This window comes from Argopecten irradians, chromosome 9 (assembly GCF_041381155.1).
Source record: "Argopecten irradians isolate NY chromosome 9, Ai_NY, whole genome shotgun sequence".
Taxonomy (NCBI): Eukaryota; Metazoa; Mollusca; class Bivalvia; order Pectinida; family Pectinidae; genus Argopecten; species Argopecten irradians.
Genome location: NC_091142.1, coordinates 29,161,429 through 29,186,085, shown reverse-complemented (window position 1 = coordinate 29,186,085; position 24,657 = coordinate 29,161,429). Strand labels below are relative to the sequence as shown.

Genomic DNA, 24,657 nt, shown 5'->3' with positions numbered 1-24,657 from the left:
GTCAGTGTCGGGCAAAACGAGATGTGTCTAGTAGGACGTTACGAATCAAATTAAACTGAAACATCTCACAATCGTCACATTCTTTAAAGTGCAAAGAAAACAAGGAAAAAAAAATCCAACATTGTTTGATAAAGTTTAATTACCAATGAGTGATTTAGCATTTCCATACGATTTCAAATGTAAACATTTCTTTTAAAAAAGTGGCAATAATTCAAAGCAATGATTTACATCAGCTAGAGTGTAATATATAAATATAAAACATTAATATGTTACATTTTCCAAATTCTATGAAAAACAACAATAACACGTAATGTTGCGTCAAATGGATAATCTTGAATTAATGACATCAGGATAATTTGATAAAGTAATATTTTAAATAAAGTAATTTTCAAGATCCCTTCTGTGCGTTTCTCTGTTCTAATCTAACCCAAATCCCAGAATTTGACCTCTGTATCCCTTCGTATGAAACTTCTGGCGTGTGTTCATTATCTGGCATGATACGGAATCTTTGGAAATAAAAGATAACCACTTTTGATACAACATGGACATGACTTACTTATATGTATAATAAGTTAATAGCCCGTTTCTGAAATTCGATACTTAATTATCGTTTTTTTAATTTCAATTGCATGTCAGTTTAAATGCCATAGAAAAAGATTGTAATTAAACAGAAATCAAAGTGTTATTTTATATGCTTAATATCACAGACTTCATAGCTAAATTATTAATGCCGAACTTAATCTTTACCAACTGACGTCATTGATATAAATACTCTACCTTTTAACTAACTTTGCTAGCGCAACTTTCATCTCATTCATGGCAAAATTTTGGCCAATGCAGTTTCTATTAATAGGTAGAAAATACAAAACAATATATCATAATTATACACAGACATATGATAAAAAAGCATAACAAATGCATTAATAAATACTCATTTCAATAAGTAAGTAAGTCATTTTCAGATAAAGAAATCGCGAAATTTTGTATTCGCGAATAAAACTGAACAGTTAAGATCGCGTAATCAAATACTCGTGGAATATAGGCGATTCACAGTAACTTGTTTTAGGCTGACGTTTTAAATGTTAATTAAGATACACATTAATTAAAGCTGGCTAATATTAAACATTAAACTTTTATATTTCAGCTGTTTCCCTACTTTTTTTGTCGAAATTGACACCACATTGTTTTGTTTATGGATTTGCAATAAATGCATAAAGAAGTACACTTGACAAGCGTCCATACCTTGGCCCAGCTGAAAACGGTACAAAACTGTATGGGTCTCTTATGGAATCGTCCAGAAACCGGTCAGGGCGAAATACCTTAAGAGGATAAAAAGAAATGTGCAAACCGTAAATAATTCAAAGGTTTTGTCTAATTTACGAGCTTTGTTAAGAAAAAAACTAAAACCTTCGAAACAAGTTTCAAGAAATCTAATGTGAAATGAACAGAAATTCAAGAAACTTTCGATCACATGACAACAATGACCTACATTTTGAGTAATTTCTAAGCCAACATTTACAATAATCCAACATAGAATGTCAAGTCATAAATCATAGATAATGACATAAATCACAAAGAATATGCCGATTTATTACATTTTTTGTAGTAAAATATGAAGTTGTGTGATGAAAATATATTCATATTCTTTGAACGAAGTGAAAATATAAATTTTGATATTTTCTTTCCATATTGACCACCATTTGAACACAACATTTACTGTGAAAATATCGTTTTAGCGAGAATACCTTTTTTGAAATAATAAACCAGAAATATGATATAACGTACATCGTTCCTAATATTTGTTGGAACACAAATGTGTTGCATTTGATTATTTCATATTAATTTGTGTCCAATGTTTGGAAATAACTTAATTTTAGGTAACGATTTAAATTGAGTTAGTACATATGTATCGTGGCAGATTGAAATACAGTACTTATATCAGTAGGCCGAATATAGACCTAGGCAAAGGCATAAAATTGTAATTATCATAATATTCCCTTATGATGAGCAATAATTATGTTTAATCCCGTAGAGTAGAAACTTTGATATTTTTACGAGTGCGAAGCACCACTCGTCTCCGTGAAAAATATCAAAGTTTCCACCCTACTCGATGAAATATGATAATTATTCACGAAGAAGCAATATATATCCTATCTTTAACTATGCCGTCTTTGCTTAGTACAGAACTAGCTACCTAGCGGATGGGTAACAATTGTAACCTCATTACTTTGTTGTCGCAATTCACGTCGTTTTCTCCGAAAAAAATTGACGTTACGCTCGCAAACATACGCTCGCAAACATATGACGTCACAATCAATACTGACCCGCAAGGAGAAATAATATGCAAATACAGAATATATGGATCACAACGTAACGATTCTGACGTTACATTTGTACCTCTGGATCTGTCCACACATCCTCTCTGTGGTTCATGGCGTCAATTAGAATGGTAACTTGGTTGTTGGGTGGGATTATAAGTCCGTCTAATTCTGTCTCGTGTGTGGTTACCCTGGAGATCAGAGGAACCGGAGTGTACATCCGTAATGATTCCTTGATAAATAGGGATACTCGCTGTAGTGCTTGTATATCTGACCTTGAATGAGAAAACGACCATGTCATAAAATGTCACATTTGCTGATAAAGGCTTTTATCCGAAAAAGATGGCAGTACAGTAATTGTGATACCGGCATCTAAGGTCAGTTTTTTACAAAAGTTTTCCATATGATATTTTGATGACTAGTACCGTTCTGATTATCAAAATGTCCCGAGAAAAACTGTCAGTATTTCTATAATATGTTTCTTATAATATCCTAATAATTTTAATTTTAAATCCTATTTTTATAATCAATATAGAGCACGCGCAGGTATAATTTCACGTGGAGCTAATTCGATGTGTTTTAATATACAAAAAAAAATCTGTTATTGTTCAATATTTAAGTTACTATCGATTTTATAATACACAAATGTTTTATTATTCCAAATCTATGTTTGGATAATAATTTTGGTAATCTAAACACTTCTGAATTTCAACATACACATGTATGAGCGTAGATAAGATGCACCAATATATCTTTTAACATAATTTGTCGTTAAATTATTATCACATAGCCCGCTTTTGATTCACAGCATATGCCACTGGTGAAAAAGACTATAATTTTAATCCCTACTTCCTTCTTCATCTATTAATACCGATTCAAAATGATTTACCTTTCTATGTCATGTTTTTCTTTTCATACCAGTTCCCAATGACGGTTTGTTCGACTCACCGTTCTATGTCATGTGTTTTCTCACACTTCTCACAACACCTCGTCTATTTATTCTGTATTTGCATATTAAAGAGTTAACTACCCTTGCGGGTTGGTATTGATTGTGACGTCACGTGTTTACGGGTGTAACATCATATTTTTCAGAGAAAACGACGTGAATTTCGCTCACAAAATAATGACGTCACAATGGATACCAACCCGCAAGGGAGGTTACTGTGTAGTATATAAAGACGGATTACCAGTTCCCAATGATGGTTTTTTCAACTCACCATTCTATATCGTGTTTTTCTCCCACCACTTCTATCACCTCGTCGTAAACTCTCCTCTGTTCTTCCTGATTCTGAGAAAGCAGATATGTAGCCCAGCCAAGGGCAGCGGAAGTCGTGTCGTGTCCTGTAATGTTACATGGACAGTTCTTTTTAACTCAGTATACAGTCAAATATCTAAGTACAGAACATGGGACAAAAACCAAGAATTAAGTGTTCTTAATATACATGTCAAATTGTGTTGAAATTGGCTATTTGAGACTCTTAGAAATTATCCAAGTACACGTGGGGTTTTTTTAATAAAAAAAATCGCATATATTGCATTTAGAAATGTATGGTACATAACGAGATATATTCTGTATAAATTGAGTTATCTATCCTTGCGGGTAAGTATTGATTGTAACATCATCTTGTGAGCTGTGAGCGTAACGTCATGCTTTTCGGAGAAAACGACGTGAATTGCGCTCACAAAATAATGACGTAACAATCGATACCTACCTGCAAGGGAGCTAACTCTGTAATATGCAAAAGACTGAATTCATTGATTACAAACACATGTATGTACTAAAGAAACCATCCCTACCCCCCAAATACACGAATTGACACATTCATAGTACTATATTTTATTTTTAATTCCCTTTAAGATTACTGTAAGCACATAACGTATGGGGCAACATAGTCAATACACTACATACTTATACCATGTGAGTCGATTACATGTATATAGTCTTTTTCGTTACCGAAAGATTAGAAAAGAGGAAATAGAGGAATGGAATATACGAGTAAAGGATACTTTTAGCATTGCCAATAATCTATGGTGGCCGGTTAGGACCACCTCATTATCTCGCAACCTCGACTTCCAAGTTGCGAGATTGCGAGGTGGCCCTAACCGGCCACCATGATAATATTATTCAGCTGCATCTTTTTATTGTTTCTTATTTTCTTTATATCACGTAACACTGATTTAATCCTTTCCACCAAAATAAGAGATTATTAATAAAACGCAGGAACAGTTAATAATGATAACTAACCAGCGAAAAGGAATGTGTCTACTTCGTCCCTGACCTCACGGTCGGTCAGTCCTGCACCGTTCTCATCTCGAGCGGTCAGCAGGATGTCCAGGAAGTCTAACCGCTCTTTATTTGGTTTCGAAGAATTTGATACCTTGAATTAAAATATTGACAAATAAGTATATTAAGTATTATAAATCTCCTTCATGTGTGGATATGAAAGAAGGGGATATTCTATCAGAGAGTCACACGATAGTGTAAACGTGAGGCTTCCCGCAGGTTTACATTTTATGATCCCTCGGATAAAATATCCCTATCCTTCATATATCCACAAAAAAAGTATTTTGCACTTACACCTCAACATTTTTATTTCGATTTTACAATTATTATAATCCGACATTTTGAGAAAGGTTTGAAGACAACCTCGACTTATCATGGAAAATACGTGATATTTTTTATGCAAATCTATTTGTTTGGTTTCTTTGTAATAAAGCCAGCATACTTTCTTATTGATGCTCCACCCCCAACAGAGCATAAATGACACCCATCATTTGAGCAATAATTGGTTTTTAATAGTGCATATACATGTCTTATTAACACAAAAAGTAATTTAAAATGATTTATTTTGCTTTTGGTACATGCGTAATCATTCCATATAGGACATAGTGCCATCGAATCTGTTCGATTATTATTGATATTTTCATCTTAAAGTAAAATTAAAAGCTAAAACGTTTGCAATGGTGTTAATGGTGTGTAATAAGTAACTTTTGAAACTGAAGAAAATACTTAATCGCCTGCTCCTGTTTTTGATAAAGGAAATTTGTCATCGGTGGAGCAATTTAAAATGACGTTAAATGCTACCAATCAGATTTTCGTAACGTCACTTTCGTGACGCAGTGACGTCACAAGAATGTATTGCAAAGGTTACCATGTAATACAACACTCAATATTTATGTTTTATAAAAACCACATAGACACATACCAGTGAAGCCTTACGATCCCTGATGACTTCCTCATCAAACTCGTGTATGTATTTAGTATGTGAGAAATACTCTTTTCCAGCTGCTGACATTTTGAATAGAATATCTGGATACAGCCATGGCCTCCTGTTTATTCGAGAGAAAAACTATATATGAAATGATCATTTTAAGTAGATGGTGTTGCATTTTATCTTTTCTTCATTAGTTATCTATTTGGAAATTGACATATCATTAGGGTAGATCCATCCTCGATACTCCAGGGCTTCCGATCACTTACGATCTCTGCACCCCTGGACTATCTCATAGTGAAATTGAAGGCAGCTCAGCGAAAAACATTTGACCAATCACAGGCTAGCAAGTATTTCATTTGAAGACTACAGAGAGAGCGACGCCTAACATCAAAGCCACAGAGTCAACCGCAGTGTAGCGTTATACGGCTCTTTTGATGTACATCAAATGACTAAGTTACCTGTTCTATTCTATTGCCTCCAGTTTTACTATGAGATAGTCCAGGGGTGTAGAGATCGTAAGTGATCGGAACCCCTGGAATATCGAGGATGGGGTAGATCATACAATTGAAATACAAATGTATTGTGATTGCAGATTGACATGTTGACAAAAGAAGTTTTACGGAGATACTTAAAACATCCAAAGCATTATATTCTTTACAAAGTACTGTACACACTATTTCACATTACTTACAAGGCTCTGTATGTTGTTAGATACGTCAGACGCCTCACACCTTCCACGTAAGGATTCTCTTCACTGAAAATAAAATTCAAACTAATAAATGGAAGTTATTATGAGCAATAATATTCGAAAATTGTTATTTGCTTGAATTTCAGACGACGTTTTCGATTGCTCTAGATGCATACAGATACATAGTTGAAATATAATATGACTGTATAGTGTGGTTAAAAATCTATCTTAGCAACCTCTATTCCGTATTTGCAAATCACAGCGTTACCTTCCTTGCGGGTAGGTATCCATTAAATTGTGGCGTCATTCTTTTGTGAGTGAAACTCAAGTTGCTTTCCCTCAAAAGTATTACCTTATGTTTGCAAACACACAATACCTTCCCATAAAATAACTCTATAAAATGCAAATACGGCATATACAAAATAGTAACGCTATTAAAACGATCCTATGGGCTACTATACCTTTGTTCCTGTACGTTTGAATCGTAAGAAAACGCAGACCTCAGCATGATATCCAGAGCGGCAAGAATAAACGGTTCTTGAACTTCAACACTCTTTCCGTCCGATGTTTTCTTTGCCATATTATTCTGCATACAATACTAGTTCGTTAACAAAATGTATTGTTACACTAATACCGTTGTTTCGAAATCCCAAATCGACGTTAGTAAAGTACAATTTACCATCAATTAGACTCACCTTCCTGTGACTCTGACGTCATCTTTTGACGTAAATTTTGTGAGGTCATAATTATCGGAATGTGGGACTAATCGACGGTAAATTGTAATTTATTAATGTCGTTTTGGGATCTAGAAACCTCTATGTTACATACTGGTAGTTATAATTTTACTTTAAGTGAGAAAGTATAAAATCGTTTATTTCTACCAATTTCGGCTATTTTATAAAGCATTTGATTATGTTCATGATGAAGCATCATAGCATATTTCTAAATTTTTATTGCAACAATAATATTTCATCACATATTTTAGGTAAATATTTTATAAATAATATAATATATAATGCTATAATGAAAACTGTGTATATTTATGAATGTTTGTGACTAGCCCGAGATACTCTGGCCCTGACACCAGACTTAAGACATTATGACAGAAAGATGTCTAGGCCTTTGTAACATAATGTCTAAGTCTGATGTCAGGGCAAGAGTATCTCGGGCTAGTTTGTAACGCGTACCACGGTTTTGAAATGAGAAGACATATAAATATAACCAATGTCAAATTCCTTCGATATATGTCAACACAATTGTTTGAAGTTGTAAATGCTGCATAACTACTACAAATCCTTACCAGAAATATATCGAAAACTTCGTTATACAGATCTACATAGGACTTTAATATGTCGAAGTGGAAGGCCGGTGTGAGTAGACGTCGGTTCCTCTCCCATTTACGGCCATTACTAATCACTAACCCGTCACCTATAACGAACGCAAATTCATATTAGCTGCCATAGTGTTATCTGATTAGATAGATAACGTAAAACCAATACATTGAGTATTTGAATAACTATTAAAAGACTATTTCATATGTGGACATTAGGGAAAGGGATAAATAAGTTCACAGAAAACCGCAAATCAATTCTCCATCAATGAAAATTACGTGATATTTTAATTAAGGCAATCTCCGTTGTTTGTGTGCTTTATAGTAAAAACAGCATAGTTTCTGAACATAGTTGAAATTCAAAGAGAAGAATGTAATTTAATTGACGCAGTGATTAAAACAGAATAGCTATGTAATACAGCCTCAGCAGTTAATTGCATGGCATAAACCAGTATTACACCCATAGATATGAGAGATAAACCAGTATAGGCATGTAGGTATGAGAGATAAACCAGTACTACATCTATAGGTATGAGAGATAAATCAGTATTACACCCATAGATATGAGAGATAAAGCAGTATAAGACATGTAGGTATGAGAGATAAACCAGTACTACACCTATAGGTATGAGAGATAAATCAGTATTACACCCATAGGTATGAGAGATAAATCGGTATTACACCCATATGTATGAGAGATAAACCAGTATTAGACATTTGGTATGAGAGATAAACCAGTACTACACCCATAGGTGTTAGAGAAAAATCAGAATTACACCCATAGGTATGAGAGATAAATCAGTATTAGACCAGTAGGTACGGAGATAAATCAGTATTACACCCATAGGTATGAGAGATAAGCTAGTTTTATATCTGAAGGTATGAGAGATAAATCAGTATGACACCCGTAGGTATGAGAGATAAATCAGTATTACACCCATAGGTATGAGAGATAAATCAGTACTTTACCAGTAGGTATGAGAGATAAACCAGTATAGGACCCATATGTATGAGAGATAAACTAGTTTTATACCTGAAGGTATGAGAGATAAATCAGTGTTACACCCGTAGGTGTGAGAGATAAATCAGTATTACACCCATAGGTATGAGAGATAAGCTAGTTTTATACCTGAAGGTATGAGAGATAAATAGTAATAGGTTGAAGATAAATCAGTATTACACCCGTAGGTATGAGAGATAAACAGTGACATGTAGGTATGAGAGATAAATCAGTATTACACCCATAGGTAGTGAGAGATAAATCAGTATTAAACCCATAGGTATGAGAGATAAATCAGTATTAGACCCGTAGGTATGAGAGATAAATCAGTATTACACCCATAGGTATGAGAGATAAATCAGTATTACACCCATAGGTATGAGAGATAAATCAGTATTAGACCAGTAGGTATGAGAGATAAATCAGTATTAAATCAGTATTATTACACCCATAGGTATGAGAGATAAATCAGTATTAAACCCATAGGTATGAGAGATAAACCAGTATTAGACATGTAGGTATGAGAGATAAATCAGTATTACACCCATAGGTGTGAAAGATAAATCAGTATTAGACCCATAGGTATGAGAGATAAATCAGTATTACACCCATAGGTATGAGAGATAAACCAGTATAGGACCCATAGGTATGAGGTCTAAACTAGTTTTAGACCTGAAGGTGTGAGAGATAAATCAGTATTACACCCATAGGTATGAGAGATAAATCAGTATTAAACCCATAGGTATGAGAGATAAACCAGTATTAGACATGTAGGTATGAGAGATAAATCAGTATTACACCCATAGGTGTGAAAGATAAATCAGTATTACACCCATAGGTATGAGAGATAAACCAGTATTACACCCATAGGTATGAGAGATAAATCAGTATTACACCCATAGGTATGAGAGATAAATCAGTATTACACCCATAGGTATGAGAGATAAACCAGTTTTAGGCCCATGAGGTATGAGAGATAAATCAGTATTACACCCGTAGGTATGAGAGATAAATCAGTATTACACCCTAGGTATGAGAGATAAACCAGTATTACACCTAGGTATGAGAGATAAACAGTAAACCAGGTATGAGATAACATTTACCTAGGTATGAGAGATAAACCAGTATTAACCCGTAGGTATGAGAGATAAACCAGTTTTAGGCCTGTAGGTATGAGAGATAAACCAGTATTAAACCAGTAGGTATGAGAGATGAAACCAGTATTAGAGCAGTAGGTATGAGAGATAAACCAGTATTAGACCCATAGGTATAAGAGATAAACAAGGATCACAACCATAGGTATGAGAGATAAATCAGTATTACACCCATAGGTATGAGAAATATACAGATACCGAATAGCGGGTTACTTACACTGGTCAATTTTTTTGAGATTTTAATTATAAAAACAATAAAAATAACGAGAAAACCAAATTTCAGCCGTTTTAAAATCTTACTATTCGCTGTTGAGAATATATATAATTCTCGCGGATCAGGTTTTGCGGTTATAGCAATACCCGCAAAATCGCGAAAATACCATCTACGCGAAATATACCGAATATACGGTACATTTGTATCTCCATATGATAGAATATTATATTTTTTCAAATAAAGTCTGATAAAGCAAAATTATGGTAATGCTTATTAAACATAGAGGTATAGTTTGTATCAAAAATCAAATTGTATGCAAGCTAAACAAAGGTAATAAATGTGACGCAAAGATCTAGTGGAGGACGCCATTTTTTCATCACGTCTTAGAATTCTGGCGTCACGTCATTATTTACTGAAGTCACCGGTTATCAGACGAATAATGTGATATAATCCTTACCGAGCCATGGAGTGATGGTATAATAGGCTTCTCCGAATCTCTTTGGTTTGGGTTCGGATGACTTCAATAAAACCTTGGCAGTCTCCGGGTGACATGTTGTGAGGATAGGAAAGGCAAACAACATCCAAACGCCGGTGATCCTTTTACCAGTGTCTTGGATTCCCCTCCGGACTAAACGTACGTAATCGGAAAACTCTGGAATCTAATTGGGATCCGAAATGAAAATATGGTATCAATTATTTGATAGAATAAAAAATCATGCAAGCTTGATTTAATCTAATTTTTACCTTATAAATTGAAAGTTTTCTTTTACCATTAGTATAGCTTATTCATGTACAAGTAAAATCTAATCTTTGCAATTAGTTCAAAAGCATGAAGCTTTTGGGTTAAATTAAGAATTTTTTTAGCAACTTCGATCATTTACGCATTTACCATAGTCACGAGTCATGACTAGTCTACAAAAAAAAGATATTTAAATTTTTTCTGCATTCACATTATTTTGTAAAATATAAATTCGTTAATTTAAAACAGTTCTCCTGTCAGTATCAAATTACTGAACTTACGATATTACTTTACCATTAGGATACACGCTAACTCTATTAGTAAATAAAATCGTCTTATCATTGAAACAAAATCAGTCGAGGAAAAGCGACAAAATTATTAATAAAACTTGTTTTTACATTTGTTAAATGGGACATATCTTTGACCTCCTTAATGCCACCAAAACTGCAGAGCTGATAAATATATATATATGAAATATAATCAATATTTACCAAATGAAGATGCCCCCAGATCGGATGGAACTTCCCTATGGACAGGAACTTCTCAGAATTATATATCTTAATATAGATCATGTATGTTTTGATGATTGCAATGCATTTCCACAGTACAACACAGATCAGGAGAGAAACTATGGCCAGTGAGACAACATCCATCATTCCTAAGTCTGAAATTCGTAAAATAAAGGAGAATTTGTAAAGTAATTAGAATTTTGGATTTGGTGAGGTCGATCGTCGGCGACCAAGTAGCTCAATTCAATCGTTAAAGCACTCCCGCTTGCACTCGAAGGTGTCAGGTTCGAGCCCCGGTCTCCGACTCGAGATGCACCGCTTGATTTACCAGCGTGATTTTCTAAGAAAGTTGATAGCTTGAACCTGTAAATGTTTTGTGTTGTAAGTGTAAAATGTTACATTATCTAACAATGAAATACAATTTTAATACGACTCCGTCTTCATAGTCATCATTTGTTCATTCGCAATATTATGTAGCAACATCCATTTGATAATGACAATCATACGGACGGCAGTCAGCTGAATCTGTACGATGACGGGTCGTGATTTGTGGGAAGAGAGAGTGAAAAAAACATTGTTAAAACAACATTCAAACATTATACGATATTCCTTTCTATCACTTAATAAAAATGTTGGATTTACCCCCAAATACTGTCAAAAATGCAAATCGGTAAATCAAATATCTATAAATTAAGAAAATACATTAGCATGTGGAGAATCAATTTGCTTTAGTATAACAGAGAATTGATATAAATAACTTCTAAAAATATATAAAAAAATGCTCAAAATACGGATATAATTGCATATTTATACAGAGTAATATTATATATCCTATAGCAAACTATAGAGTTACAATACAAAAAATGATGATTTTCGTTTCGTTTATTCATATAAAACATGAATCCTAAAAATATATTTACCTATGAAAACCCCATGTGCTTAATCGCCATATTACCTTTTTATATTAGTGTGCCTGTGTAATATCCTTATTTCCTTCCATATATGTAGTACAAGTCAGATAGGATACATAGTAAGACGTTACTCAAACATACCTTGTGTACTTGTGTTCAGACGTAGTAGAGATCAGCTGTCAAACACAAACTCGGACGTGTAAACATGTTATCGATACACAAGTCCCTGCTTCTGTCATGTTATCGATTTGAAAAGACCGGTATCCAGTTCTGGACAAGACATCGCGTAATTATACCCCAGTAATTGTTTCCACGTTATGAAAAGTCAGTAGCTTTGAGGTGTTTCTGGTATGTATTATATACCAATAGTAAGCAAGTGCAAAGATCACAAGTGGTCAGGTATGGTGTGATTTTTCTGTGCTATATATACACATGAACTTCAAACTAATCACTGCATTGTCAGCTTTAAAGCACTGTCTAAATATATTCTAGATAATAAAGGACGGTTTTTAATGTGAGGTTTAAAATTAAAATCAGTGTAAATTTTGTGAAACTTACTTCTTACTTTGTAATTACCTAGTGTGTGTTTTCATTTTTAGCATAAGTTGATTAAAGGGCCACTACCTTTCCGAAACGGCTTTTATTTTTAAAATGGGAATGTAAAACGAGATCGATGATTTTATAGAGTCGCAAAAGTTATCAACTTACCGTTAACCATACACTTATAATCACCTTTTGAACAATTTAATTCAAATAAACATAATGTTAATTTTCATGACGCGGGTCGTTTTATGTTTTCCCGCCGTCGTCTCTAATACCGCGCGGTAATTGATTATCACTGCGCCAGAAGGCAAAACAGCGAAATGAAACCCAACTGTTGTCATACATTACGCAGCTTGATATCTTGCGTAAGCTGTATATTATTATCTCATCTTAAGTCATCGATAGATAATGTTATTAGTGAATTTTAGAAACATTTAAATTTTGCTCCGGAACGGTAGTGGGCCTTTAACATAATGTTAATATAAAGACAAACACAAAATCTAAAAGATTACTTTTATTCATTTTTCATTCAAACTTAAACATGATTATCGTCTTTGGTATACACATTCAATATGTATTCTCATTTGTTAACGGTAATAGTATTAGGAATAATTATAATTAATAAAATAGATAAAAATAGGTCACAATCTTATTTTAATGTCATGTTTTATGTCATGTTCATACTGACGAGTCAAGAAAACTTTTAAAAAGTTATTTAACTCTAAAAATAATCAGCATTTTGATCATTGTATTTACGTCTACAGTGATGTTAAATGAGATCATACCATCAAAACATGAAGACAAGTTATGATCTACATGCAGTTCATTTCTTATTTTGTCACCGATTTCTGCATGTGTGTTTTCATCTAACACACATAAAGCATATGCTGCATAAAAACATTAATTTTATAGTGCAGACGCGTTGTAACTTATGTCGAAAGAATATCGGTAATAAGAAATAACAATAAAGAATAAATATTTCGCCCTGTTAATCATCTTTGTATTACATGATGACGTTATATTTCGCCCTGTTAATCATCTTTGTATTACATGATGACGTTATATGGTATTTACAGTGCATTCATATCCATCATATACATGGAATTATTAGCAGTAATGTAACTCATACATAGAACAATACGTTAAGTTTGAAAAATTGAAATATAAACCTACTAAAAAAACTCGCGTGTAAAAGACACTTAGACAAAAATATAACATAAAATTTTGAGTGCAGTTGATCAGAAATCATGACAATTTGTAACAGCGGTAAACATGAACCAGAGAAAAAGAAGAATAGAAAAAAAATCATTTTAGTTCTACTTTGAAAGGCATGTCAATTGAATAAAAATCAGTATTTGAGAAAAAATACAATGTCATTTACAACCAATTGTGATGTCTTCATACGTTATACAATGAAAAGAGAAGAATTCATATCAGTGTATCATACTGGTAAAAGTCCAAACGCAAGAAGAATTCACTGGTAATTCACTTGAATAATCACTTTATCATGAAGTATTTTATTTTGGTACAAATGCTATGGGTTAAACATTGACACGACTTAACGCTTTTCAAGTCTTACATGAATTCCATTTTTAGAACGTGTGACAACTTCATTTGTAGGAATCGGAACATTGTCTGGATCCGGGAGTATTTTGAATCTGAAACGAATATTTAAGTGATAAAGAAAAAAACGGATGATATTTTGTTTCTATCTTAGAATGTGTTTCATGGAACAATTTCAAAATCATATTATCTGAGAACATAATTACATATTTCTTTTCAAATACAATAGATAAGTTTCAGTAAACACTTAAGCTTGTTATCAATATATTTGGCACATCCTATCACGGCAGAGTCACAGAAGAACGAAACAAATGTTCGGTAATTTCATATATCAAATGCACTTGAAGGGAATAGTCGATTAATGAAAACCAGTTCAAATGCGTTCATAAGCCTTCCAAACGTCATTATATATCAAAATGACGGTCAAGTTCTGCTAACGTTACTGTGTTCGATTTTGACCATTGAAATTATGTAAAATTAGCACAGTTCTAAGAATAAATTCTGAAAGCGAGGCTGCGTTTAGAATGTCAACACAGACATAGCTAGCCGGTAGGACGTTTTAGGATTCCTATAATATAAATTAATTAATTCGCATGCAGAGCGATTTTGATGGGAAATTTTATTTTTATTTACCCTAAGAATTTATACTGAATACATCAACACCATTTTATAGACTTTAGCTTTCCTTTGCCCGACTATTCACTTAAATATCTGTTTATCTTTTGTGTAATTATTTTATCAAATCTTTCACATGTATAGCGTATAACTTACCGTTGTACCAATCTTGCAAGAGCAACTTTTTGTTCATCCAGGGCAAAATGCTGGCCAATACAATTTCTGTTGCAGGAAGAAAAATTAAAATGTTTATATTACAACGATACACCTCAAAGTTCCATAATCTACATTGTATTTAGTTAAATGTATTTCGTTAGATGGTCTATTGCTAATCCAACAGGTTTTTAACATCCTGAGCGGTAACACCTTTGTACTTCCATATCTGTGTTTAATTGTATTAACTGTATTAATTACGTTTACAAAACTAACGGGCCTAACGGGATTAATTTCTATCATAGCACGCCACTTAAATGTACGTGCTATACTTCTAAAGCGTTTATCGGTTGGTTACCGATAAATGGTTCAGTAGCTATTTTAAAATTAGTTTTCTTTTATCAATGAAATATTAATTGTTGTTAATTCAACATAGCCGTCTATAGGATGTGAAAACTTTCAAATCAAGTTTTGTAAAATAAGGTATATCAATAACAGTATAATACCTACCTTGGCCCAGCTGAAAATGGCACGTAACTGTACGGATCTCTAGTCGATTCAGTAGCAAACCGGTCAGGTCTGAACTCCTGAAAAACATCATGTAAAATATTTCAAATGTAGGTTTTTTCAGTAACATCGGTATATTTATGTTCTAAAGCGGATGATGCATATACAGTGCTATTTCAGGTTTTAAACAATCTTACAACAGATTAAAGGGTTATTTTATAAAACTTTAGTTTCTTCGTATAGGATATCGTCTTTCAGGATTTACATCTTTTATATGATAATAGTATTATAAAGTGAAAGGTAAAGATTGTGTGAAAATACTTATATATTTGCATATATTAATTAAGGTTCCAGTTAACTACTTATTAAAACGTATCACAGTGACATCTCGTTAACTCGAAGTTGGAGTCATGCTTTAAAGTAAACGGACATAAATATACGGGTTGGAATAAACAAAATACTTCGAATTATGTCGGTTGTTCGAGTTTTTCAAGATCGAGTTAAAGAGCAGTTTAATTAATTGCTCTACAGATAAATAAAATCGACATTGTGTAATAGATGTATTCACACTGCCTACCTCTGGCTTGTCCCAAATTTCGCGATGATGGTTTAAAACGTTTATCATAATCGTTACTTCTGTATTAACCGGAAGTGTGACGTCGCCAAGGTTCATCTCGCGCGTGGTCACTCTAGCAATCATAGGGACGGGTGAGTACATTCTCATTGTTTCCTTGATGAAAAGTGATAGCCTTGTAAAGGTTTGAATATCAGACCTGAATAAAATACAAAAAGCTGTTTAATTTTCTGATCCAATTATAACTGAATATAAGAATAAGAATTATCTAAGTGATATCAAACTCTAGAAGTTTTTGTTTTATGCACAGAACTTATATAGCGGCGATGATATACGTTTTATTGCAATGTCAAGCAATTTTTATGCTGCGATAACAAAACTTGTTCGTAAAACATGGACAATTTTCAGTCCTCCATCAATATATATATACACATATAGATACATTTTTACACAAGAGGAATAATCACCAGGCGTTTTCACATCTTTCATTGATATCATCTTGATAAAATAGAATATTTGTCTAGCAAAGTTTAAACTATGAAAATCATAACTATAACTTGGCAATAGCTAATACAGATATGATATGTCATTGACAACTAACCATTCCACATTTTCTTTGTCTCCTAAAACACTCTGAACTTCTTCGTAGACTTTCTGCTGTTCCTCAGGGTGACTTGCTAAGGCGTAGATCGCCCATCCTATTGAGGAAGCTGTTGTGTCGTGGCCTGAACATTAAAATCAAGGTTTAAACATTTAGCGAAAAAGTATAACTTTGGGAGGATAAACCAAATCGTAAATAATTTGCTACAATGTATGGATTTAGTTGATTTTGGTCTTATATTCTATCATCCACCACATTCATCGTCATAGTAATTTATACATGTATTCTACGACGACTTTCAATATGGATTGCAATTATATTCCAATGCCGGCATTCGTTATTTCATAGATGTTTTATTCTAAAATGCTTTATTACTAAAAAACAAACAATATATTGGATATCAGTTTTATAGATAAAATTTTGCAGCAAAATAGTTTGTTGTTCCTTTGAATGTGCATCAACTCTAGCAAAATCTTAATCATTCAATTAAGGAAACATCAACATCATTTTCAAACACTCATCAGGAAGTGTTACTTGAACATGCCATACGTATAAAACATTTCACCACGATGACAATAAAATGGGCGGAAGTCAGTACACTGTAGAACATACCCTCGAACAAAAAGGTGTCTACCTCGTCCCTGACCTCAATATCAGTAAGCCCAATGCCCTGCTCGTCCCGGGCTGTCAACAAGATATCGAGAAAGTCCAGGTGTCTCTTTTTGAGAATGGATGGGTCAGCCGCCTATGTTAATCAGACAATAACTCGTGAGGAATATCTGTATCGTTCTAATTACTGAGGCACAGAGAAGCTGTCGCACCACTTCAAAATCATTGTTGACTTTTTTATATCTATTTTTAATTAAACGTTATTTATTTATTTATTTATTTATAATTCATTTATTTATTTATGCATGTATTTATTTATTGTTGTATAAGAAAGTAAACTTTTAGCTTTGTGATTATGTCTTTTTCTAATTCCATTTAGAATACATACCAGTGATTGCCTTCTTTCGCGTATGACCTTTTCGTCGAAATTATGCACATATTTTGCATGCTTGGAATATTCCCTTCCGAGGGGTGACAAGTAAAATGTAAAATCGAACATTAACCAGGGACGCCTACAAGCCCAAACGAAATAAAATGCAAAATAACGTAACATGTTGCATAATGAATGGATCAGAATTAGAATTTCACTTCATATTAATTTTGTATTACACACTACAAATCCAAATTCACTCACGCAATCTGTTATAAATATATTGTATTCTGCAAAAGTGACAAAATATCATTGGCATTGCGCGCTCAAGAAAGATGTTGGATGTTCAGTACCATGGTAGTCTTGTATTCACCAGCCATAATTCAATATCCTTATATCAATTTCTCAAAAGTGTCTGAGTAATATTTCCTAGAGATTATAAGCGTAAATCTGTATTTGAAAATTTAATATTTAAAGCACAAAACTAATGTATCGTTATAGTTTTGTAATTATGTCATTTTAGTGTTGTCTTCAATCCTGTACACTTAAAAATATTTGACCTAATATATAGCATAGATTCCGTTATACGTTACTTACAGTAGTCTTTCCTGTGATATGTATGTAAGTCTTCGTACTGCGTCAACGTATGGATGGTTTGAACTGTAACATAAAGCAGATATTCAAAAATGTTAAGAGTACACGCAGAAAATTTTTTTTGGAGAATAAATGTCATGTATAACTATATGTATATGGTACATTGTTAACAACGCTGTTACCATCGCAAAAAATACGGACAACTTAAATAAATTTGTGCATGTTTTGGCACTACAATCGTTTGATTTCAATACTAAAATCAGGTCGAATTTTCGAGTTACATGTACCTACCCCTGTTCCTGAACTCTCCCTTCGTAAGACACAGAACATCGTAGCATGGTATCAAGCGTTGCTAGACCGATCATCTCATATATCTCTATACTTTTATTGCCAGTTGTCGCTTTTTCTAATTTGTCCTTTAAAACAGGTGAAATTGATTCATAACTAAGTTATAATTAAAACTAATTATATTTTGATTCAAATTTAACAACATTTTATGACATTTATCGATGTTAAGTTGCAAAGGACAGCTTGTATTTGCTTGTAACTTTTCCTGTTTGTTTGTGTTTTCAAAGAATTTCATGATGTATGAAAAATGCACAAAGCTAAATTTCTTACGTAGGCCTTCATGCAAATTATTCAATGGTGTAATAGGTTTTCCCCCATGACATAAAATCTTTGAAGTTGGATGCCTATCAAAGTTTATCGAAAAAGACAAATAAATGTTTTTTTACAGATATAGGGTATAGGCGATCTCACAATAAAGAATATAGATTTAAGTTGCCTTCATATAAAGTAAGGATTTAACAATCCATATGACTCTTACCAAGAAGATGTCAAAGACTTTATTATAGATGGATACATATGGTTTGAGTACATCGAAGTGGAAGGCGGGCGTCAACAGTCGTCTGTTCCTCTCCCACTTCTTACCATCACTGATCAGTAACCCGTCACCTAATGTTGCAACACAAAACAATCATTATTATTTTTATCAAAACTTTTAACAGCTTTAACTGTTTTTTCTTCGCTGTTTTAACCTTTTTGTGATATCAGCCATTCACCTTGTCTCTACCATTTAACCCCCACCATGCTCACATTTGCCATTTTTTCATACTCAGCCTTATCATACTGTCAAACTACCGCAAAATCATCAATGTTCGTAAATATGAAACAAAAGGATGGAATTCAGAAACATACATCTGTTCAAACCACCGGAAACTTATCAATAAGCACTGCTAATAATTTGGTTACGTTTCAGAAATATCATGAGTAGCAAATGCTGGCTGAAACCTACCTAACCAGTCCAGCAGTGGATAGTAAGCTCCTCCTACACGTTTAGACTTGGGCTCCGAAGACTTGAGGACGACCTTCGCTGTTTCAGGGTGGCAGACAAAGATCAGTGGGAACATGAACATTATCCAGAAGGATATTACCCGAGCTTTTGTTTCTCGAATTAATTTGAAGCAGATTTCCGTAAATCCATCGATATGTTCAATCTAAACAAGATAGATAATGAATATGTTGTATTAAGAAAGTAACTAGATTATTTTCTTACCTTCAATTTAAGATAATACAGGGGTCTTGACACCCTCCAGATTCAATTTATATAGAAAGGAATAACGTGCAATTTCATAAATTCCGTGACTTGAACATACAAGACAATTTCGTCTGAGATCATGATATAAATATTACGACCTTTGCATGTGAAAAGTGGTCGTTTATTTAAGGATTAATTTAGATTTTATCTTATGCCGGCCCGCATACTGGTCATAATGTTATTTTAAATTACAGCTGAAGCAGCTTTAACAGTAACTATTAATTGTTAATGAATGCATCACATACCAAATGAAGATGGCCCCATATTGGATGAAATTTGCCGACCGATTGGACATTCTTCTCGGAGTATAGTTTGATGTAGGTTTTGTATTTCTTTATAACAGCAAAGGCCTTCCATATACATATGGCCGCTAGCAGTGTACCAGTGATTACCAAGTAGGCATCCATGATGGTTTATGGAGTTCAGGCACTAGAATGTAAAATATATATACACAAATATCCGTTATTGATTAGATTGTAAACATTATTCACTGCTTGACCAGTATGACATCCTATCTATTTAAAGTAATGAGGTCAGAGTTAGTCGTGACGACAAATCTGATCTGATAACAAGTATTGGTCAGAGCACTCGACCATTCATCTGACCGTCCTCTCACTATATCCCATACCGTCTGTCCCCTAGCTGCATATCCTTTCTCCATCCGTCCCTCTCTCCATTACGTCTGTCCCCTAGCTGTATATCCTCTCCCCTCCCGCATATCTCCACTACGTCGTGTTAATATTTACCCACGTATACGTAATGATTAATTATTACTACCAATTTCGATAGTTCAAACGTGTTACATCAGTTTAGCACTAAGCGATATAATACAGATTGATACTCACCACAATGAAGGTTGGTTTCATTAACTTCAGTTACGATGTACAGATTTAAACAAACATTACCTAAAATACAACATTAGAGTAGGCCACTATTGATAGCGGTCCGCCCCCTATATCCCCGCGTCTAAATTGATAAGATATCACAGTGGTTATAATACTTGAGCCACTCTCCTGTCTAGTTTTGTTTCTGCTGGTAGTATCGTTCGTTTTACTCCATTTCGAGATTCTACAGGGCTATTGGGACATATTTTAAACGTTTAGCGTAGCTCATTTTCGTGTTCACATCTTAATATCGTAACCGTTTTTTAATATGCCGCTTTAAATTTTATAAATGCACGTGACCGGGGACCATTTTCTACCCTGGCCTACTTTAGGGACGACCATTTCCTGAATGCGAGATGGCTGCTGCATGCGGGAATACACGTGCGAATAATGCACGTGCCTCGGACTGTTGTGCGATTACTTTTCGAGAGTTGTAAGATTTTCGTCTACGTTGTATATAGTAAGAGTGTATACTAGCGTATATGCACACTTCAAAACCACACTCTCTACTGAATAAGAGCGATGTCCGTTTCAATGGGTTGACATTGTCGGGATTTTAAATAACTGTATTGAAAAGATCTACTTTTCTAAAGTATCAATAAACTTGCTGTCAATAATACTGTAGGGCCAGACTAATACGTTGTGACAACGACGGTGTGTCTTGAGCAATTCTATTACCTTATTTCTAAATATGTCGAGTCTATACATTCATCGCTAGACACATATTAATGATACTTTATACGGTATAGATTCTGAGTGACAGAACATGATCTCATTTGCACAGACCTGATAAGGGCGAAAGGTCGACTGTTTGTCAATAATTCAGGTTCATAATCTAGGTCGTGAGCAGCTGATTACCAGTAGATAAAATGTACAATGGTCGTGGTGTGATGACGATATAGCATTCACCACAGTATAACCACATACATGTACTAACTATCAGTGAAGCCATACCCCTGTTATTTTATCCTATACATACTTTTACATGTACTAACTATCAGTGAAGCCATACCCCTGTTATTTTATCCTATACATACTTTTACATGTACTAACTATCAGTGAAGCCATAGCCCTGTTATTTTATCCTATACCTACTTATATGTGTATCATATGTTACCTTTTCTCCTTCGGAACAATAATAAGCTGAAATCACCTTCACTTAATCGTAAAACTCGGCGCACCTGTTAGTTGTCTTCACTCGCTTAATGCTGCCACGCAGTTGTTCAGTCAGAAATCAATTATTAGGAATTAGAGACACTTTACACACTTCGACTCTTTGGCGGTCTTTATCGATGTACAGTGTAATGGTCAGTACAAGTAGGTTATGTATACAAAGTGTGTATATACATATGTAGCACGCATACTGGTTTATTAAATGCCAATACGTCGGTTTTGATATACCAAAACGGCGATGGCAAAGTACGTTAAAATTTGACGTGAATTTTGTGACGCCAAGCATGGTCACTTATAGTTGGAACTAATCAAAGGCTAATTGTAATTTATCCACGTTGTGTTTGTATCTCGAAAACTTGGTGTTTAAACACTGATTTACTGATCGCACACTGATTTATAATATTCCGATTAAAAGACTGTTTTTGCTACTAAAATAGCTCCAATATTTTTTTTGAACTTACTAACAATTTGTTTTCAAATATAAAACATACGTGCGGATTAACATACATAGAGTAAATATGACCTTGTTTGGGTGAGTTGATGTGTGTCTTTGTTGGCATGCTTCAGCGAGATAGTGCTATAAAAATTGCAACAAGACACATCGCAAATACACTGCAGTCTCACAAAACATACACACAACTCTCGTATATATAGAATGTTATCCTTAAATGATTGTAGCTGTAATCCCTGGACATTATGTCCAATCAACCAATGACAATACTCAAAGGCTTATCAATTACAAAGTGTAACTATTTAGCAAGCTAAGTAACCATAGTAAGTATATAACAGGCGTGTGTATGAATTAATGAGGACTTCCTTATCTAGTAGAAATAATCCGCTATGAAAGCTACATCAAGCCAGAAAAATAAAGCAATGTTGACACTGCCGTATATCCTGCGCTATTTTATCTGTATGTAATGAAGTTCAAGGCAAGTGACCGCAGTTGACCAAAGACAAATACATAAGGCAACTTGTACTATCTTGATAGTAACAGCGGTACGCACTATCAGCTTGGTCACAGTTATCGTCTTTGTGGTATGTGTGGTTATGTGGTATTTTTTGTGATATTTTGGAGTCCGATATCCTAATAACGTACATGTATGTAAAGGTAATATTTCTTTATAAAATCTATACATGTGCTTTCCAAGAGTGTTATCTGCATTTTAAACTTACTGAACTCTTTTTATATTTATAAACATTGCATTGTCTGCAGTTATATGCCGTGTTTCCTCTGAATACGCAGGGTGTCGGAAAAGTAAGTTATTGCTGTTGAATATTGTTGTTCACGGGAATATAGAACAGTGTCGGATTTGAAATGATGTCGGAAAAGTTAGGTATTGCTGTTAAATATTATTTGTGATTGGCATACGATAGTGCCAGATTTGACAGGATGTCCGAAAAGGCAGGTTTCATTGTATGTTCATAATCAAGAATAATTGGTGCAATTTAATTTTGTCCAGGAAGTGATGATATTAAGGAAATACAACTAAATTCTCAATTACTGTAAACCAGCTTTCACGTCCGATTTACTTTCCAGATTCGCGATCGAAGTAAATACATGAAACACCTAAACATGTGGTGAGATATTTCCATAAATTTCTTTTAAAATGGAAATCGCGATTTTTTGTCGCAAAAGTACGTTGGATCACAGTATTGTTAAATCTGCAAAGAAATAAACTCAGACTTGAGTCTTTTGCTATACAATTTTTCATTTCAGAATACTTTATTGTCGGATGTTACAGACAATCAGAATTGGGCAACAGTCAACATGCCTATATACACCTTCTCCTTACATATTAACAGTACACACAAATCAATATATACAAAACTGTATTTTTATCTAATGATGATGATATCCTAATAAAGTCTATGTTCACACGTTCCAGACAGTAGCACAGCTATGGATATCATCCTATTCATCCTCGGAACCTTGCTTGGGACAATTTGTCTGTGGAAAGTTTTGGAGGTGGTACAGAAATATAGACTGAAAATAAACTTATACTACAACAAGAAAATCCAACCAATCGGGAAGTTCCATCCAATATGGGGACATTTTCACCTGGTATGTAGAAATATTGTAAACAATTTTGCTTTCAATGTTTTTGCGTCTGTTCTGGATGGAGAATGACCCTTTTTGTTTTAGGAAGCGACAACTATAAATATAGCTAGTGTGTCTATTGCTTGTATATGTATGTATAATAATACCGTGTTAAAACATGTTTACCATTTAACTTGTCTTTGGTGATTATGAAACCTGTCCTATATATGATTCGCATATTACTACATATTATGATATTGTTCTGTTATGTAAATGTTTTATTCCATATTTATACCTATTAAGAAATGTCTCTGATAAACCCCATAGCAGATAATAATTGTTTATTTCCCATCTTCTCATCAACCCTCTTGATTCCGATTAACTTTCAATTTCATACTACTTTTCATAGCTCATATTTCTTTACACATTATTTATAAGAATAAGTTACTAATTTTAAGTTCAAACCACCGAACGTTGGTTCTCTATTCACTCACTGTATCTTTATTATCTTGTGATTTGTGAAAGTCGTTTCCGGAATTTTGTTATTATTCTAATTCCATACTGATTTTTCTTTTGTAGGGTGTTCCAGTGATTTTCATGTGTAAGGTTTTCCAGTGATTTCATTTGTAACGGTTTTCAGTGATTTTCAACGGTAAGGTTTTCCCGGATGTTCCATGACAATTTGAATTTCCTATGAGGCTGTATGTGTTAGTTTCCAGGCTTCAACCGTGTCATTGACGTGTGTGCCGAGGTGGTAG

The 24,657-nt window shown here is 33.9% G+C and overlaps 2 protein-coding genes across 5 annotated transcripts; both read right to left on the bottom strand.

The window, feature by feature from the left end:
• Positions 1–366: 366 nt before the first annotated feature.
• LOC138332006 (cytochrome P450 4F6-like) lies at positions 367–13,637 on the bottom strand. Of its 3 annotated transcripts, none has more exons than XM_069279920.1 (13): positions 12,123–13,637; positions 11,150–11,322; positions 10,377–10,578; positions 7,522–7,649; positions 6,683–6,807; positions 6,225–6,287; positions 5,525–5,648; positions 4,564–4,696; positions 3,536–3,659; positions 2,398–2,593; positions 1,243–1,319; positions 778–843; positions 367–506 (listed from the first exon to the last, which is right to left on the bottom strand). In XM_069279920.1, exons 2-13 carry the CDS (start codon positions 11,312–11,314, stop codon positions 389–391), a joined length of 1,521 nt encoding a protein of 506 aa, XP_069136021.1. In that variant the 5' UTR covers positions 11,315–11,322; positions 12,123–13,637; the 3' UTR covers positions 367–388. The 3 variants fall into 3 exon arrangements, with proteins under 3 accessions (XP_069136021.1, XP_069136020.1, XP_069136019.1); XM_069279919.1 differs by having other exon boundaries at positions 12,220–13,637; XM_069279918.1 differs by having other exon boundaries at positions 11,150–13,637.
• An 8-nt stretch (positions 13,638–13,645) lies between these two features.
• On the bottom strand, positions 13,646–22,014 carry LOC138332007 (cytochrome P450 4A24-like). 2 transcript variants are annotated; one of them, XM_069279922.1, is made up of 13 exons: positions 21,842–22,014; positions 20,050–20,233; positions 19,502–19,703; positions 19,034–19,161; positions 18,499–18,623; positions 18,211–18,273; positions 17,632–17,755; positions 17,247–17,379; positions 16,635–16,758; positions 16,037–16,232; positions 15,463–15,539; positions 14,956–15,021; positions 13,646–14,279 (listed from the first exon to the last, which is right to left on the bottom strand). In XM_069279922.1, the coding sequence occupies exons 2-13, from the start codon at positions 20,209–20,211 to the stop codon at positions 14,180–14,182; spliced, it is 1,500 nt and encodes a 499-aa protein (XP_069136023.1). In that variant the 5' UTR covers positions 20,212–20,233; positions 21,842–22,014; the 3' UTR covers positions 13,646–14,179. The 2 variants fall into 2 exon arrangements, with proteins under 2 accessions (XP_069136023.1, XP_069136024.1); XM_069279923.1 differs by lacking the exon at positions 21,842–22,014 and adding an exon at positions 20,650–20,761.
• Between the last annotated feature and the right edge of the window lie 2,643 nt (positions 22,015–24,657).

Coding starts and splice junctions, on each gene's coding strand:
- LOC138332006 (XM_069279918.1), bottom strand. CDS start 11,314: ATGATGGATGTTGTCTCACTGGCCATAGTTTCTCTCCTGATCTGTGTT. Junction 6,808..7,521: donor AAGTTTTCGATATATTTCTG/GTAAGGATTTGT, acceptor TATTGTATGCAG/AATAATATGGCAAAGAAAAC. Junction 2,594..3,535: donor GAAAAACACGATATAGAATG/GTGAGTTGAAAA, acceptor TTCTCATTCAAG/GTCAGATATACAAGCACTAC.
- LOC138332007 (XM_069279922.1), bottom strand. CDS start 20,211: ATGGATGCCTACTTGGTAATCACTGGTACACTGCTAGCGGCCATATGT. Junction 18,624..19,033: donor AAGTCTTTGACATCTTCTTG/GTAAGAGTCATA, acceptor CCTGTTTTAAAG/GACAAATTAGAAAAAGCGAC. Junction 15,022..15,462: donor CCATTTTCAGCTGGGCCAAG/GTAGGTATTATA, acceptor TTCCTGCAACAG/AAATTGTATTGGCCAGCATT.